The 15,251-nt window shown below is 34.4% G+C and overlaps 1 protein-coding gene across 1 annotated transcript in view; it reads left to right on the plus strand.

Moving 5' to 3' along the window:
* The window catches only part of ROCK2 (Rho associated coiled-coil containing protein kinase 2), a 137,356-nt gene that overhangs the window by 48,384 nt on the left and 73,721 nt on the right, over positions 1-15,251 (plus strand). Inside the window, exons 2-3 of the mRNA XM_024737698.1 lie at positions 5,265-5,346; positions 6,579-6,679. Of these exons, the coding sequence (XP_024593466.1) occupies positions 6,614-6,679 (66 nt within the window). The 5' untranslated portion in view covers positions 5,265-5,346; positions 6,579-6,613. The remainder of the gene's footprint in view (positions 1-5,264; positions 5,347-6,578; positions 6,680-15,251) is intronic.

A 15,251-nucleotide genomic window follows, 5' to 3' on the forward strand; every position in this document is an offset into this window, starting at 1 on the left:
TAATAGTGACATGTCTAATAATAGGGAAGGACAGTTTTGTGTTTGGAATTCTTTTAATTCCATCTCAGATTCACTCAGCAGTGCACTCTCCTTTACAATTGCCGGATTGGTTTTAAAAGTTACAAGAAACCTATTTTTCTTTACTTGGAAGATGGGATACAGAATATAAGGTTGTATGACTCCGCATGACCCCTTCCCTCCCAGCTTCAAACACAAATAAGGATTTAAAAGTGTTTGGAGGATAAGTCTCTGTAATAGCAAACCTTCCTTGAAACTTGGCAAACTTGGGGAATTTTAAACTAATTTTTTTTTTTTTTTTTTTTTTTTAAAGGTTGATATTTATTTTGACAAGGAAATGAATCATGTAAAGGTGTTTCTTAAATTTTTGTCTCATACTTCCTCTGTGATGAAGTAGACAGTATATTAGATAAGATATGTGAAAATGCCTGAGAATAGTGATGGCATACAGATTTTTAAATGTTTTACTGTTTATTTGCTCCGTGATGTTTTTATCTTGTCGGTTAATTGATTGTTGTCCAGTACATCCAAAACAGTTTTAATGATGTGTAACACACACACACACACACACACACACACACACACACACACACAGAGAGAGAGAGAGAAAAGTATATATACTATATGTATTGATATATAGCATGAAAGGCTTAAGATCAGTGGGAACTGTATTCTTTGTTCAGAGGTTCCCCTTCCCCACAATTCAGAATTCAGGTTTTAAGCAAGTTTTTGTTATAATATTCCCTTAACTGTTCTAAATATGAATATTACTCTCTTAGACACCTATTACTTCATTAATGTACCACCTATATTGTTTTGTAGAGAGCTTTAAGAGCTGATTTTACTATAGCTATAGGTAAAGATTCATAAAAGCAAACCAGAAAACAGTTCTTACGCTTTGTTAAATTAGCTACTCAAGCTTATGGTGAAGTTAACTTATATCACACAAAATATGTGCAAGACACTTTCACCCATTACTCTTTAATTTCTTATTTTCCTAGATAACTTTTTTTTTCCTTCAAATATTCTCTTTTGATAGGGGACAGGATAAATTTAGTTTGTCATTAATTTGGTTGACAGATCTTAAACTAATGTACTTACAAAGCTATATTATAAAATAAGCATTAAGTATTTTATTTAACTGATATTGATAAATGATAGCAGATTAGTTAATATTACTTAGATTTTTCTAGGTGAAATAGAAAGTTTACTATAAAAAATAATATGGCGTATACATAAGATTCAGAAGGTTTTCTGCATGCAAAGAGGGTGGCTTTAAAATCTATGTTTTATACGCTAGCGATGGATTTGTTTGGCCCCACTGTTTTTACTTTTGTGTTTGTATTTGGAGTTGTAATAACAGAAGGCGAAAATGTAAATATTACAAATTCATTTACATGACACTTCCTGGTCACTTATCTGTACAGCAGATACACAGAAATATGTTCCCTATTTTGTTGTCTTAACTTTAAAATGTGGATATTGTTCAGTATTCTGTTAGAGGAATAACTTTATTAACTTTAATTTCAGTAATAAAGTATAAATGTATCATAAAATTCTGATTCTGTCACTTATAAAATGTATCGGCTGGGGCAGGTTTTTTAACCTCTCTAAACTTCGGTTTCTGTGCCTACTAAATGTGAGTATAATAATAGTACCTAGTTTATACATTGTTGTGAGGATTAAAATGTTGATTGCTTGAGCTGTGCTCAGCACATGGTACAAAGTAGTGAGGAAAAGTTCCTATTATTAATAATAAATACTGTATTGACCTGTGTAATTTAGTTATAGTTTTTGGTAGATAGACCGTAAGGTATCACATAACTTATGGTCAAGTTGAATGCTTGGTATTATTTAGGGTCTATGAATGTGAACTCACAGTAACATCTTTTTTTTTTAAAATTTGGCTGCGCAGTGCGGCTTGCGGGATCTCAGTTCCCCAACCAGGGATTGAACCTGCACCCTCATCAGTGAAAGTGCGGAGTCCTAACCACTGGACCGCCAGGGAATTCCCAGTAACATCTTAAAGGAGGTTTTTGTTTTGTTTTTTAAACGTGCAGCAATTATGGAAAAACAAGTGCTAAGAAAGTGGTGCACGGTGGTTTGGAAACAACAAATTTATGATCTAAATAGCTTTTATAGAAGCCACTGATGACCTCAAAGTGTCTAATGTCTCAGTCTTGATTTACTTGACTTACCAGTCATACTGATTTTGTGGATCACTCTCTCCCTCTTTGCTACATGCTTCACCTGGCTTCCAAGATACCACAGCAGTCTCGATTTTCTCCCTCCTTTACTGCTTGCTTCTCAGTCTCCTGTACTCCACGGTCTCTTAATAAGTGGTGTATCCCAGGACTCAGTCCTTGGTCCTTTTTTATTTGTCTACACTTACTCCTTTAGTGATCTTATCCAGTTTTATGGCTTTAAATACCACCCATATACTCACAACTCATAACATTATGAAACTTTCAGCTAAAAGATAATTTGCTGCATTTAACAATTGAAATTCCTAGAAGGATGTCTCCATCATTTTGCTTATCACTTTAGACATTACAGGTTGGTGAAGTCTTTCCAACCTCCTTCCTTTTTTTTCTTTTTCTTTTTTTTCCTTGGTGGGTGCATTATATTTGGAGATTTAAAAACAGTTAGATATTTAGAAGCAGTTTATAGTGAGAGTAAAATCAAGTCCAATACTTCATTCCTTCTTGGCAACTAAAGTATAAAAGGCTCTGTGTTCAGGAAAAGTTAGGAAAATAGGCCATTCTGTACATACTTTTTTCCACCATGACGATTGTAATGGGAAAAATTGGATGTTGGCTTGTACCTGTTTATTCAGAAAGAGAGTTGGATAAATCACTTTTCTCTCTACTGTCCTCTGATGCTAACTTTTTACGTACAGACAACCCAAGTCAGTTCCAGTATTACAGCTGATTCACATATTTTAAGCCAGTGATACTAGAGATGCGGGAGATCTGGTAACTGGGCAAGTTCTGGGGGCTTAGCTTAAGATTTACTTGAAAGCTGTGTCTGCTCTACCTCTTTATGCAGTTTCATATGAAACTTGGGCAATAAGATTTTTTTTTTAGTGTCTCTTTTAGGAGCTGGGATTTTCACTCCAGCTACCGTTTTAAACCCCAGTAATCAGTCTGGTTTTCGCCCATTACCACATTTAGGTTCTTTTAATTCTCAATTATTGGTCTTATTGCTTTCTGCCCTGAAATCCAGTAGATCTTTGTGACTTTAGCTCCTACATTGCTTAGCATTTTTCTTTCTCGTTCTTGAATATTTTGTGGTGGTGGTGTTTTTTTCCTTTCAGTGGGGCTATGACTTTTAAATGTTCTCCTGTCATCTCTGTGCATTTGAAAGTAGGGAAAGGGACAAATAGTGTTAATTTTCTTCATTGCTTTGAAGTTTTAGTTGTAGGCTTTTCTTTAATATAAGTTTTATTCTTTTAAAAGTTTCTTTTTTTTTTTTTTTTTTTTTTTTTTTGGTTTTCCGGGATCGGCAGGCGGACTCTCAACCACTGCGCCACCAGGGAAGCCCTAAAAGTTTCTTTATCTTAGCTTTATTATCACTTTCTATGAAAAGAATCACAGTTGAAATCACAAGGCACTGAAAAAAAACTATCTTAACCTCCTAAGGTTTGTATGAAACTGCTTAACGAGGATGGTCATAGACATAGGCTTTCATTCAAGTCTTGAGGTAATCCAGCAACTGTAACTCAGTATCAATTTTGTGTACTGAAAATACTAGTATCTTTTAAAAATTCAGAATTTGTTTCTTAAAAATTGGTACTAAATAGAAGAAGTTTCAAATGTAAAAATTTATAAACATAGAACCTCAAGTATAAATATATAAATATGTATTACCCCTACATTATCTTCTGATGTAAATTATTAGCAAATTAAGGTATTAGTATTATTCAAAAATAAATATTACCAGAAAAACTTAATGCACAAATGAAATAGTATGTGATCTTCAAGAAATAGTTTTAAAAAAACAAAATAGTATTATTGTTGAGTTGAGCAACTGTTCAAGTGTTCCAACTGCTGAAAAAGCTCTCTGACTCTACACTAGTGGGGTATATTATGGGAAAATATTTATAAACTTTCCAGATTTTTTCCTGTTTATTTAATCTTTGTGTAACTCTATTTCTCTGTGATAACTTTCAGTTCTTCTAGAATTAGTAAATTAAAAACTCAAGTTACCTTTCTAAGTTTTGCATGTAAATTTCCCCACATTTTCTCCCTACCCAGATCCTCAAAAGTTCTCTTTATTACTGTTTTGTTTTCTGTAATCCTCCAGCTTCCTTCTTTCCCCTTCCAAGCTTCCACTGGTGGTTGAGATGAGGGAGATGAGTTAAGTATATTGAACCTCTAAGATTTAGGTAGTATTTTGCTACATCATTTTCTAATAGCAAGACTTGAGCATGCCAAAGTCACTTAATCTCTCTGAACTTTAGTTTGTTTATTTTTTAAATGAGAATATGTCCTTCTGCCCTCCTCATTTACTTGGGGATGAAACAATATATGCACTAGTGTTTTAAAAATACTGTTTTCTTCACAATCATATCCATTAAGTAATTTGAGACTTGATTTGTTTCTTACTAGTTTTTTTCACTCCCACCAAGTTATATGTATGTACTTTTTCATATTTTGATTATAAATTCAATGCATGCTTGTTGTAGAAAGTCTGGAAAATACAGAAAACTTACAGAAGAAAATAGAAACCTGAACAGTGCATCATCCTGTTTTCATGTTTTTAGGGGAAATTTAGTTTTGAGCCTGAATTTCCTGAGGGTAAGGATAGTTAGTGTCTCACTTATTTTTAGATTTTCTTTTCTTTGTATACACTAGGCACAAAATTAATGCTTGTTGAATGAATGGGAACTAGTCTGGGTATATTTCTTAAAGTCAAAAGCTTGGTAAAATTTTACTGGACATTGGAAGAGAGAAAAAACATCTGACTAGCAAAAATAATAGTGGATGCATATTCTAAAATGACGTTTTTCTCCTGGCTAAAAGTACAATGGAAAACATGATAGGGTCAACCCTAATATTCTCTGGCAGAAGTTAGGAAACTATTTAAAGCTATTGGATATGGTGCCACTGGGGGCAGTTTCATATCAAAGTGGATTAACATTTACTCAGTGAGAACAAAACAATAAAATTTAAAGGCTTTTTATCTTGAATGCTTGAAAATTGTAACAACTTTCTTTTTTCTCTTTTTATTTTTTTGTTAAACAGGATGGCTTAAATTCCTTGGTCCTTGATTTGGATTTCCCTGCTTTGAGGAAAAACAAAAATATAGATAATTTCTTAAATAGATGTAAGTATGTGTAAATTTCATATTTGATCATATGACTCTACTTTTTTTTTTTTTTTTTTTTCGGTACGCGGGCCTCTCACGGTTGTGGCCTCTCCTGCTGTGGAGCACAGGCTTCGGACGCGCAGGCCCAGCGGCCGTGGCTCACGGGCCCAGCCACTCCGCGGCATGTGGGATCTTCCCGGACCGGGGCACGAACCCGTGTCCCCTGCAGCGGCAGGTGGACTCTCAACCACTGCGCCACCAGGGAAGCCCTGACTCTACTTTTGATAAGAGATTTATGTTTAATTAATATTATTACAGTCCACAAACTTTAACTTATTAAATTTTTTGTTTGCCATTTGATTTATTTAAATACTAATATTCTTTATTTCAAAGCAGAATTGCCAAATCAAAGTATGTAAAGTAGGTAAAGTTCAAGATTTTGATTAAATTAAGATTGCTTAGAATTTCAGGACAGGTCATTTATGGCAGTTCCAAGAGAAGTTTTCAATTAATGTTAACAACTCTAAGACTTAGCTTTACATTATCCAGAAGACTTAGTGAGCTTTATGTTTGTATAAATGTAGACATTTCAGTCTAGTTAATGAAAGATAATATGATAACAGTTATTGCCATAAACATAGTAACTATTAATATATGCCAGTATTGATGTTGCAATTAAGTTGTAAATGAAGTTGAATTCTGAGAATAAGAAATTCTCAAAATAATTATATACACTTTATGTGAACACAGTATGCTCTTTAATTTGGAATTAATCAGAGACTAGGCTGTTTTCCTAATTAAAAAATCTTATCTATAGTTATCAAATCTACAATATGTGATTACTGTTTTTCAAAGAAGTAATCTACCAATATTGATGATTGAGATTAGCCTTGTGTACTTTCATAGCAGCTTTCTGCAATGATTCAGAGTGTACTCCAGGATTGCCTGGATCATCATAGTTTCAGCTGTCATATAACTTGCCAAGCAACAGAGTCAGAAACAGAATAGTTTAACTGCTACTTTTTGGTAGTCATTAATGTGTTTGTATGTGTTAAGCCAGAGAGTTTTGTCCTTTGATGTAAAGTGTATGTGTGTTAGGGTTTTAAATAGCAACATTTAAACATTGACAGATTTAGCTGGAAACTAAGCCCAGTTTCTTGAAATAAAAATTTGTTTACAAATATGGTGATTATTTTAAAAGGTTGCTTATCAATATGGTGATTGATATTATGGTGATCTTTTTACTGTAGATGAGAAAATTGTGAAAAAGATCAGAGGTCTACAGATGAAGGCAGAAGACTATGATGTTGTAAAAGTTATTGGAAGAGGTGCTTTTGGTGAAGTCCAGCTGGTAAGAAAGAATATGTTTTGTTCTTTTTATTATTTCTTTTAATGACATGGTTTTGTGAAACATTATCAGTGGCCCTTGAGTAAATCTAATTTCTGTGTCCAACCATGCCAGAAAATTAGTTTTATGAGCTTGGTCAAGTCATTCCATCTCTGAGAGCCTCAGTATCTTCATCTATAAAAAGAGATAATTGTGCTATAAATACCAGGTCTTTTCCAGCTCTGAAACACTGGGATCTAGAATAAGGCCAACTTGGCTTCACTCATGATCTGCCTAGCAGTTAATATTCTTCCAGAACTACTGTGTTTTTATTTAGTATGTTCAGATTAATAACATCTCTGCTTAATTAACTGAGATTTATTTAGATATACGAGAAACCCAACAAAGGCATTTTAATAACTGAAAGTAAATATAAAATTTACCTTTGTAGACCAAAGTGGTAGCACTGGAAATACTTCTAGATGTTTTCAAATATTTCAGATATTTTATTTATATTATTATATGAAGAACTATAATGTAATATTCCTATTTTCATCACCCGAATATGAAACTCTTCTTCTTTTTTTTTTCTTCTTATAGTTAAACTATGGAGTCAAATTCTGTTTTTAACTTAATAGTGCTTTATTCTTGATGGAGCACCAAGAAAAACTGACTACGTGCCAGCATGGGTTTCTCTAGGAACAAGTCATGACAGACTAACCTTTTGTCTTTTTCTCTTTCATTCCTTCTTTCTTTGATAGGTTTATTGAACTTGTAGATCAGGATAGTGCAATAGGTGTAATATATATCCGTAAGATATTTGAAAAAGTTTGACATACTTGAGGATGATACGGAGAAGTGTCAACGAATAAGCATATGGATAGGGAGCTTTATAACTACGTTAATAGCTGTATTCTGAGGAGCCTGATGAAGGCATGAATGGTTCCTTGGACAGAGATCCCTAAGGTCAGGTTTTAGGATTCTTTCCTCTCCTATTACACATTTTATTAATGACTTGTATGGAGGCAATGGTGGCATGTTGAATAACTTTGCAAATGAGTTAAAACTGAAGTATGAAGATGAGCCAAAACCCAGAAATCATCAAATGGGGAGGTCATTAGCCAGATAGAAGAAGTGAAATTTAACCAGAATAATGACCTGTACTTGGGTGTGAAGAACTCAAGGAATAGATTGCTTAACAGTGATTATGAATTAAAGAACAATTTTCCTGAATGTAAACCAGGCAAAAGTCATTGGTGACGTGGATACCCAAAATAGTAAAGTTTAGACTGCTGTAATAAATTTCTAAGATAATAGAGATAAGGTTTTCTCTAATTTGAGATGACTGGGCCATACCTGGCATATTTAACCCACTCTAGATGCCCTGTTGCCCTGTTTTAAAAGGGACGAATAATGCTCAGGGACTTGAAATAATGCCATCTGAGGTATGGCTGAAGGAATTGAGATGTTGATTGGGAGTAGATTTGAAGAATGGGCTGCCTTTGAAAGTAATGAGGTTTTGTTTTTGTTTTATTTTTGTTCTTAGTCAGTGAAAGTGCTGAAGCTTCAGCTGGTAGAATGCTCTAGTGGGTAGGGTGGGCGATTAGATTACATGACTGTTGATATGACAGTTTCTATAAGATAGGGAAATTATAAAGTAGTTGAATCCTAGCTCTGCCATGGTCAAACTCAAAAGATCATGGTGAGTTCAGGCAGATTTCTGTCTCTTTGAGTTCCAACCTGTAGAATACAGATAATGACAACTATGTTATGGGGGTCGTTATAGGAAACTAAATGAATTAACAAAATAAATAAGCCTGGTTGTAGTGTTCTCTGAGTGTTAACCATTATTATTATTTAGTATTTGATATAGGAGTCATACTATTGTGTGCATGTTTCAAATACAATACATGTATTTGAAACAGGCACATTGTTTCTTCATACTTATTTCATTGTGGTTAGGGAATAAACACTAGAATTTGAAGTTGCATTTTTGGGGGGAAATATGACAGACCTTAACTTGTCATGTTTTTGTGTCAGGGTAGTCATTGTTCTGTGTTAGATTAATTTGATCATTAAAGTTCAATATGTTAAAGGAAAGGAGAACAGAGAAACAGAGGCTTTTATTTTTGTTGTTAATTTCCATCCCGTATTTCATTTTGGCCACAGGATATGCAGAAACAAAGTCATATGTTTTTAAAAATGAAAAACATTTTAACGTTCCACTAATTTGATGACCTGACCTGAGAGCTTGTACATGTTTGTTTTGGCTTTAGTTCTTGGTTGTTACCTTAGGCAGGGACTCTTAAAAGAAGAATGAGATTGAAAAGGGAAAAGCCCAAGTGCTTCTCCCATAGCCTTTTGAAGTTGATTCATATGTGGAGGATAAGTTAGTTAGGCAGATACATAGGGAACGTTCCATATTTGGCACATCTTTATGATTATTTTTTCTACTCATCTGAAAAAAGTGTTACAGTAGTAGGTGCAAGTGTGTCTTCCCTTGTGAAATGCTTTTTCTGGTCAAGTAAAAATACGTTGTCACAGAGGACCTACCAATCAATTTCCACGAAGAAAATTCTTATTGTAGAAGTATCTTTGGTATGTCACAGCAACGCTACTGCAGTATAAGAGCTAGAGTCCAGACTACCTGCGGTTGAATTTAGACTCTTTTACTGTCTAGCTGTGACTTCAGACAAGTTCCTTAATATCTCTGTGCTTAGTTTCTTATCTGTTAATGAAGATAACAATAGTGTTTATACCTCATGAGATTACTGGAAGAATTAAATGTGACAATATATATAAAGCACTTGGAACAGTTCTTGGAATATATTCAATAATAAGTGTTTAGTAAATGTTAGCAATTAATTGTCAGACATAAAACAGCGCATTTATCTATATCCATCAATGAAATAGTTAATCAGGATCTGTTACGTTCCAGGAGCTGTGCTAGCCTCTAAAGATACAGTAACATAGCCTGTATCTTGCTGAAAGTGGTAGTTTTGTGGAGGAGATGAAGAATTTTACTTTAAACAAGTAAAGTTTTTTCAGATTACAATAAATGCCATGAAGGAAAAGATCTGGGTGCTATGAGAGAGAATAATGGAGGAATGTGCCTTATTCAGACTGGGCAGTTAGGAACGGTCTTGCTGTGAGAAAGTGACATTTGAGTTAAGTTAAAGGAGTTGGCCACATGAAGAAGTGGGCATGGAGTGGGAGTTAAAATACAGAAGGAATACATGTGAAAATGTCAGAGTCAGGAGAGTGACAAGTCATTTAATTTATTTGGGTGTAGATTTCCTCATCAGAAAAGGCATTTCTCCTGGATTGAAAAGTTCTATAATCCCTGGAGGGCAAAATTTGTTCAGCTTGTTGTCTTTTGTCTTTATTTCCCCTATCTACAGAGGAGATGTACATTTATGTTTTTATATCATGAAAGGTCCACAACAATGGATGGTTTTATGTAATATCCCTCTTGTTTTTGGATTCTACTCTTTTGGGATATTTTATCACATCTCATTTTGATGGAACATAATATGAGTCAGTATAGTATATTGATTAAGAGCATGTACTCTGGTGACTTCCATGGTGGTCCAGTAAGACTCTGTGCCTCCACTGCAGGGGTGCAGGTTCCATCCCTGGTCAGGGAACTAACATCCCACATGCTGCGAGGTGTGGCCAAAAAAAAAAAGGTGAATCAAGGATTTTGAAATGAAATTATAAATAAATGTAAAACTGGCTTTAAAAAAAAAAAGCATGTACTCTGTAGCTAGACCTCTCAACTACCTAACTTCTTTGTGACTTAGTGTCCTTATTTGTAAAGTGAAGATAATAATAGTTCATTATTCATAGGTTGCTATGAGTATGAAATGAGCTAATATATGGAAAATATCTAGAATAGTATCTGACACATAGTGAATAGGTAATAAATTGTAGGCTAAAATTGGAGCCTGCTGGAAAAGCAGTTAAGGTCCTTTTAAAGATTCATTTACTAATTTCACATATTGGCTTAACAAAACATGTTTTTATAGTTAAGGTAGTAATGTTCAACTTTTAATAGATATTTTTGCATAAAGTACACTGGTACTGTGGAAAAACAGTCAAAGCCATCTACTTTTGTTTTTGTTCTATGGTATGCAGATTTCCTGTCATCAAAGGTTTCATTTCTTTATCTTGGAGTGGCACTAATAATAGAACTTTTATAAGAGGTTTTGTGAGGACTAAATTATGTTATATATATGTGGTACTTATCATGGACGTGGCACATTGTAGGTATCAAGTAAATATAAGCTATTGTCAGTTTCTGTGGATTTATGGCATTAAATGAGTTTTAATTTTGAATAAATAATCAGAAGTCTTGTTCTTACTTTCATATATATTTATGTATGTTAATTTGCTAGGGCTGCCATAGCAAAATACCACAGACTGTGCTTAAACAACAGAAATTTATATCCTTACAGTTCTGAAGGCTAGAAGTTCAAGATCAAGGTGTTAGCATGTTTAGTTTCTTCCAAGGTCTCTCTCCATGGCTTACAGATGGCCACCTTCTCACTGTGTCCTCACATGGTCTTTCCTCTGTGCATGCACATCCCTGGTGTGTCACTCTGTATGTCCTTCATCACCTCTTCTCATAAGGACTCCAGTCAGGTTGGATTAGCACCATCCCTAACTGCCTCTTTTTAATGTAATCATGTCTTTAAAGGCCCTGTCTCCAAATACAGTCACATTCTGAGGTACTAGAGGTTAGGGCTTCAAAATGTGAATTGTGGGTGAGGGGGACACATGATTCACCCCACTACAGTATGTATGTATGTATGTATGTATGTATGTATGTATGTATGTATGTATTTTGGGATGAATTTTTCAGTGAGGTAACCTTTTGACCATGGTATGCATGCTTACTTTTTTTGTTTATGTTTATTAACTTTTCTTGGACACTAATTTTCTTTGAAAAAGAAAGTTATAAATTCTAGCCTTGCAAATGCCTTCTTAAGGTAAAAATACAGTCTTCCTCTCTATTAGTAGAATATACATTGTTCTTCAGATATTCCTTTGGTTAGTTGATTAGCAAATGTTTATTAAATGTCAAGTATCATTATAAGCATATAAGTATCGTCAACACATTAAACAGGTAAACTACTCAGACAAGGCACCTTTACATCCATGGAGCTTTTGTTTTGAAACTGTTATAGTTTCAGAAAGAAATTGTGGTGTAGGTTCTAAAAGTAAAGTTATAAATTAATCTTCTTAAATGTAATGCATATATGTTAGGAATTACTTATATATGATTCTTTACTCGGGGGAGATGTATAAAAACAAGTTTTCATGGTAACAGTGGAAATATTTTTATTTTGAAGTTATATCTTATTATTTTGGAGTTTGGAAACCTTTAATTGGTTTTGCGATATCGTCTACTCATTCTCCTTAAGAAAATGTGACATTAAATTTTTTCTTGCTGGTTTTATTTAAAGCTCCACAGATTAATATGTGAATGTATTCTCATTCTCAAAGGTCTAAATTACTTAGAATTAGGTAAAATATGAAAATCTCTATCATGTCTTCTCTCGATTCCCATTTTCAAACATAAAGGTAACCAGCCTGTTGGTAATCTTTTAGTGCTTTGATGATTAGAAATATTTGGGGACTGTTGCAAAACTAGTGTCAAATTATTTTCAGTGGATATTTATATTTTATTCTAATTATTTTCATTCTAGGAAAGTTGAAACCTTTCTGTATTGAGTTATAAAAATTGTATCAATGCTAATTTTTCTCCCTTGAAATTAAAAATTATTTTATTTATATATCAAATATGTTCATAGTAGAATAATAAAATAAGCCAACATTATACTTTTTAAAATCACCTGCAGTCCCACTACTGAGAGATAACTACTTCTATTACTTTGATGTATAGCTTTCCAACTTTTCTGTTTCTAAAGATATGTGTAATATATGTATATTAAGGGACCATATTATGTACATAGTTTTACAACCTGTGTTTTATTATGCAGCAGTAAATAGTAACAGTTGTATAACAGTTGTATAACAGTTACAACATGCCAGGCAGGCTGCTAAGCAAGTGGTATATAGTAACCAGTCTTTACAACAGTCTTTCTAGATGGTATAACTGCTGTTATTCCCATTTTACAGATGGGGAAATTCAGGTAGATAAGATAAATGACTTGCGAGAGTTCACACAGCTGCTAAGTGGTTGAACTGAGATTTGAACTTAGGCAGAGGACTCCAGAGTCCATTCTCTTTGCTCTATGGCCATAACCAGTTTTCTGTGCCAATATAGACTTTGTATGTAATTTTATTGGCTACATGGTGTTTCACTATCATCTTAATCAACCTCTTACAAGTAGTCAGTTCTTCTTTCTTGAAACACCATTTTTTCTACATTACTGGCTCTTCCTTCTCAGTTTCCTTAGTGGTTCATTTTCCTCCTGACTTGTAAGTATTGTAGTTCCCAAAGGCTAGGCTCTTATTTTTTTTTATCTGCATTTTCTCCCAAGGCAAGTTCATGCATTCCTCTAACTTTAAATACAATCCATGTGATGTCAAGGCTCAAATTTATAGCTACTGCTCAGAACTTTCTACTTTGCTCACCAAACTCATATTCATGGTAGCTTATTTGACAGCTCCATTAAGCTGTATCACAGACATCTAAAACATGTGAAATTAGAATGCTTGATTCCCTCTCTAACTTTGCTCTTCCTTCCATCTGTTCCTTCTCTTACTTTCCCATCTTAATAAATAAATGACTCTAGCATCAACCCAGTTGATGCTCAAGCCAAAAAATTGGGAGTCATTATTGATTTCTCTTCCCCTCATTTCTTATATTTAATTTTTCAGTAAGTCCTGCTCATAATATTTCTCTAGTCTCTCCACTTTTGGGGGGGTATTCACTGCCATTGCCTTTCTCCAAGATACCCTTTCATTCCCAGTCAGGTATGAGGGCCTACTTTGTGTCCTGCTTTGTTTTCTACTTCCGCTAACAGTTTCACCATTGTACTATTGATTTTGGATCAGGAAGTGCTGATGGAGAAAATACCAAGACTGGATTTATTAAATCTTCTGCAGATTCATGCTCTCCAAGCTCAGCTGAACCCACATTACTATTTGGCAGACTTTTTCCCCCATACTTCATAGCCTTGTATTTTCACATACCACTCCTACCCCAATAAGGGTATAATAGAATCAACTATGGGGCTTTTCTAACATACATGCTTCGTTTCATTTTGTTTTCTTTATTTCGCCACTTCTCTATAATGAGATACATGAAGGTGGGAAGCATAGATCTATCTAATACAAACTGCTGCCAAGTTGACCCTTCTCAAATATATTCCTTGTATCTTCTTTGCATTTCATGGCTCCCTTGCCTACTAAATGAAGCATGAAGTCTTCGTCCCTGCCTTCTAGGCCCTCTTATTTAAGATATCACTAGTTAATCTTTTTAACCCTTATTTTCCATCATGCTCTCCTTTCTGAGCAGGCTACTTATTTCAGCGCATGCTCTCGTTTACTTGTCTGTTCCTCCAAAAATGTTGTTTCACTCACTCTCAGTGCTTATTTTAAAAGAGAAGTTTCCTGATTCCTTTTGCTTTCCTTCCTACCCTTTGAGTGTGCCCTCTCTCATCTGCATCTTTTAATTATGATCGCTTTATTTAATTTCCCATATTATGCCTTGTGCTGTAGTTTATATGTATACTTCTTTGAATCTTTTTATATTGTAAATTTTTTGAGGGCAGGAACTGTGTCTTTTCAGTACTTTTGGCATTCCCATGAGGAGTTCATACCTGTGTGTCTGAAAATAGTTCACCTGTATCTGGGAAGATGATCTTCTTTAGTCAGGTACACAGTTTAGTAGGAATATCTGTAGAGCAGCAGGGAGAAAGGGGGGAACCCTCAACATGGAGCCATTTGTTAATTCAGTCTTGAACAGTCTTGAACATGGGTGAAGGACGTGTTTGTGCAGCTAGATCATATAAGTGATTGGATTTTTCTTGTCTTTTTATATCCTGTACAGCACAGAACCTGAAATGTAGAAAGTTTTCATTGATGTGAATTGACTGTGATTATTCCTGATCCCTGGGCTCAGGTGCTCCCTGGGGATCCAGAATGCTAAGGGGGTACAGATTCTCAGTGATAGAACTCAAGGCTGATACGAGATGAAGATCTTGTTTTTTGGTTTTTTTGTGTTTTTTTTTAAATCTCCTACTGGCTTGCTCTTAATTTAAATGGTTTTAAACTAAGGTTTTAAAGTGGAACCAACCAGAAGGAAAGAGTGTATGGGAAATGATTCTCTAATACTTGTCATGTAAACTCAGATTTTTTAGTCCTTTTTGGAATAAAACAGGCTCCTCGCTGGTTACAAGGTTATTTCTGATTTGTGTAAATTATCTCCCTTCCTCCATGTTTTTGTAATTCCTGTATTCCCCCATTCAATCTTAGCTGCCACAACCAGACCTGGCAGAAAGCAGGAGGACACGCTTTTCTTGTGTCTTTAGTGGAAACCTCAGCAGCACACAGTAACTGTTCCAGATCTGTCAAATAGATGCATTGGTTCTTTTTGTAAAAATAATCTATTGTAATTTTTGAT

The sequence above is a fragment of the Neophocaena asiaeorientalis genome, unplaced genomic scaffold (genome assembly GCF_003031525.2).
Source record: "Neophocaena asiaeorientalis asiaeorientalis breed wild unplaced genomic scaffold, Neophocaena_asiaeorientalis_V1.1 scaffold396, whole genome shotgun sequence".
Lineage (NCBI taxonomy): Eukaryota > Metazoa > Chordata > Mammalia > Artiodactyla > Phocoenidae > Neophocaena > Neophocaena asiaeorientalis.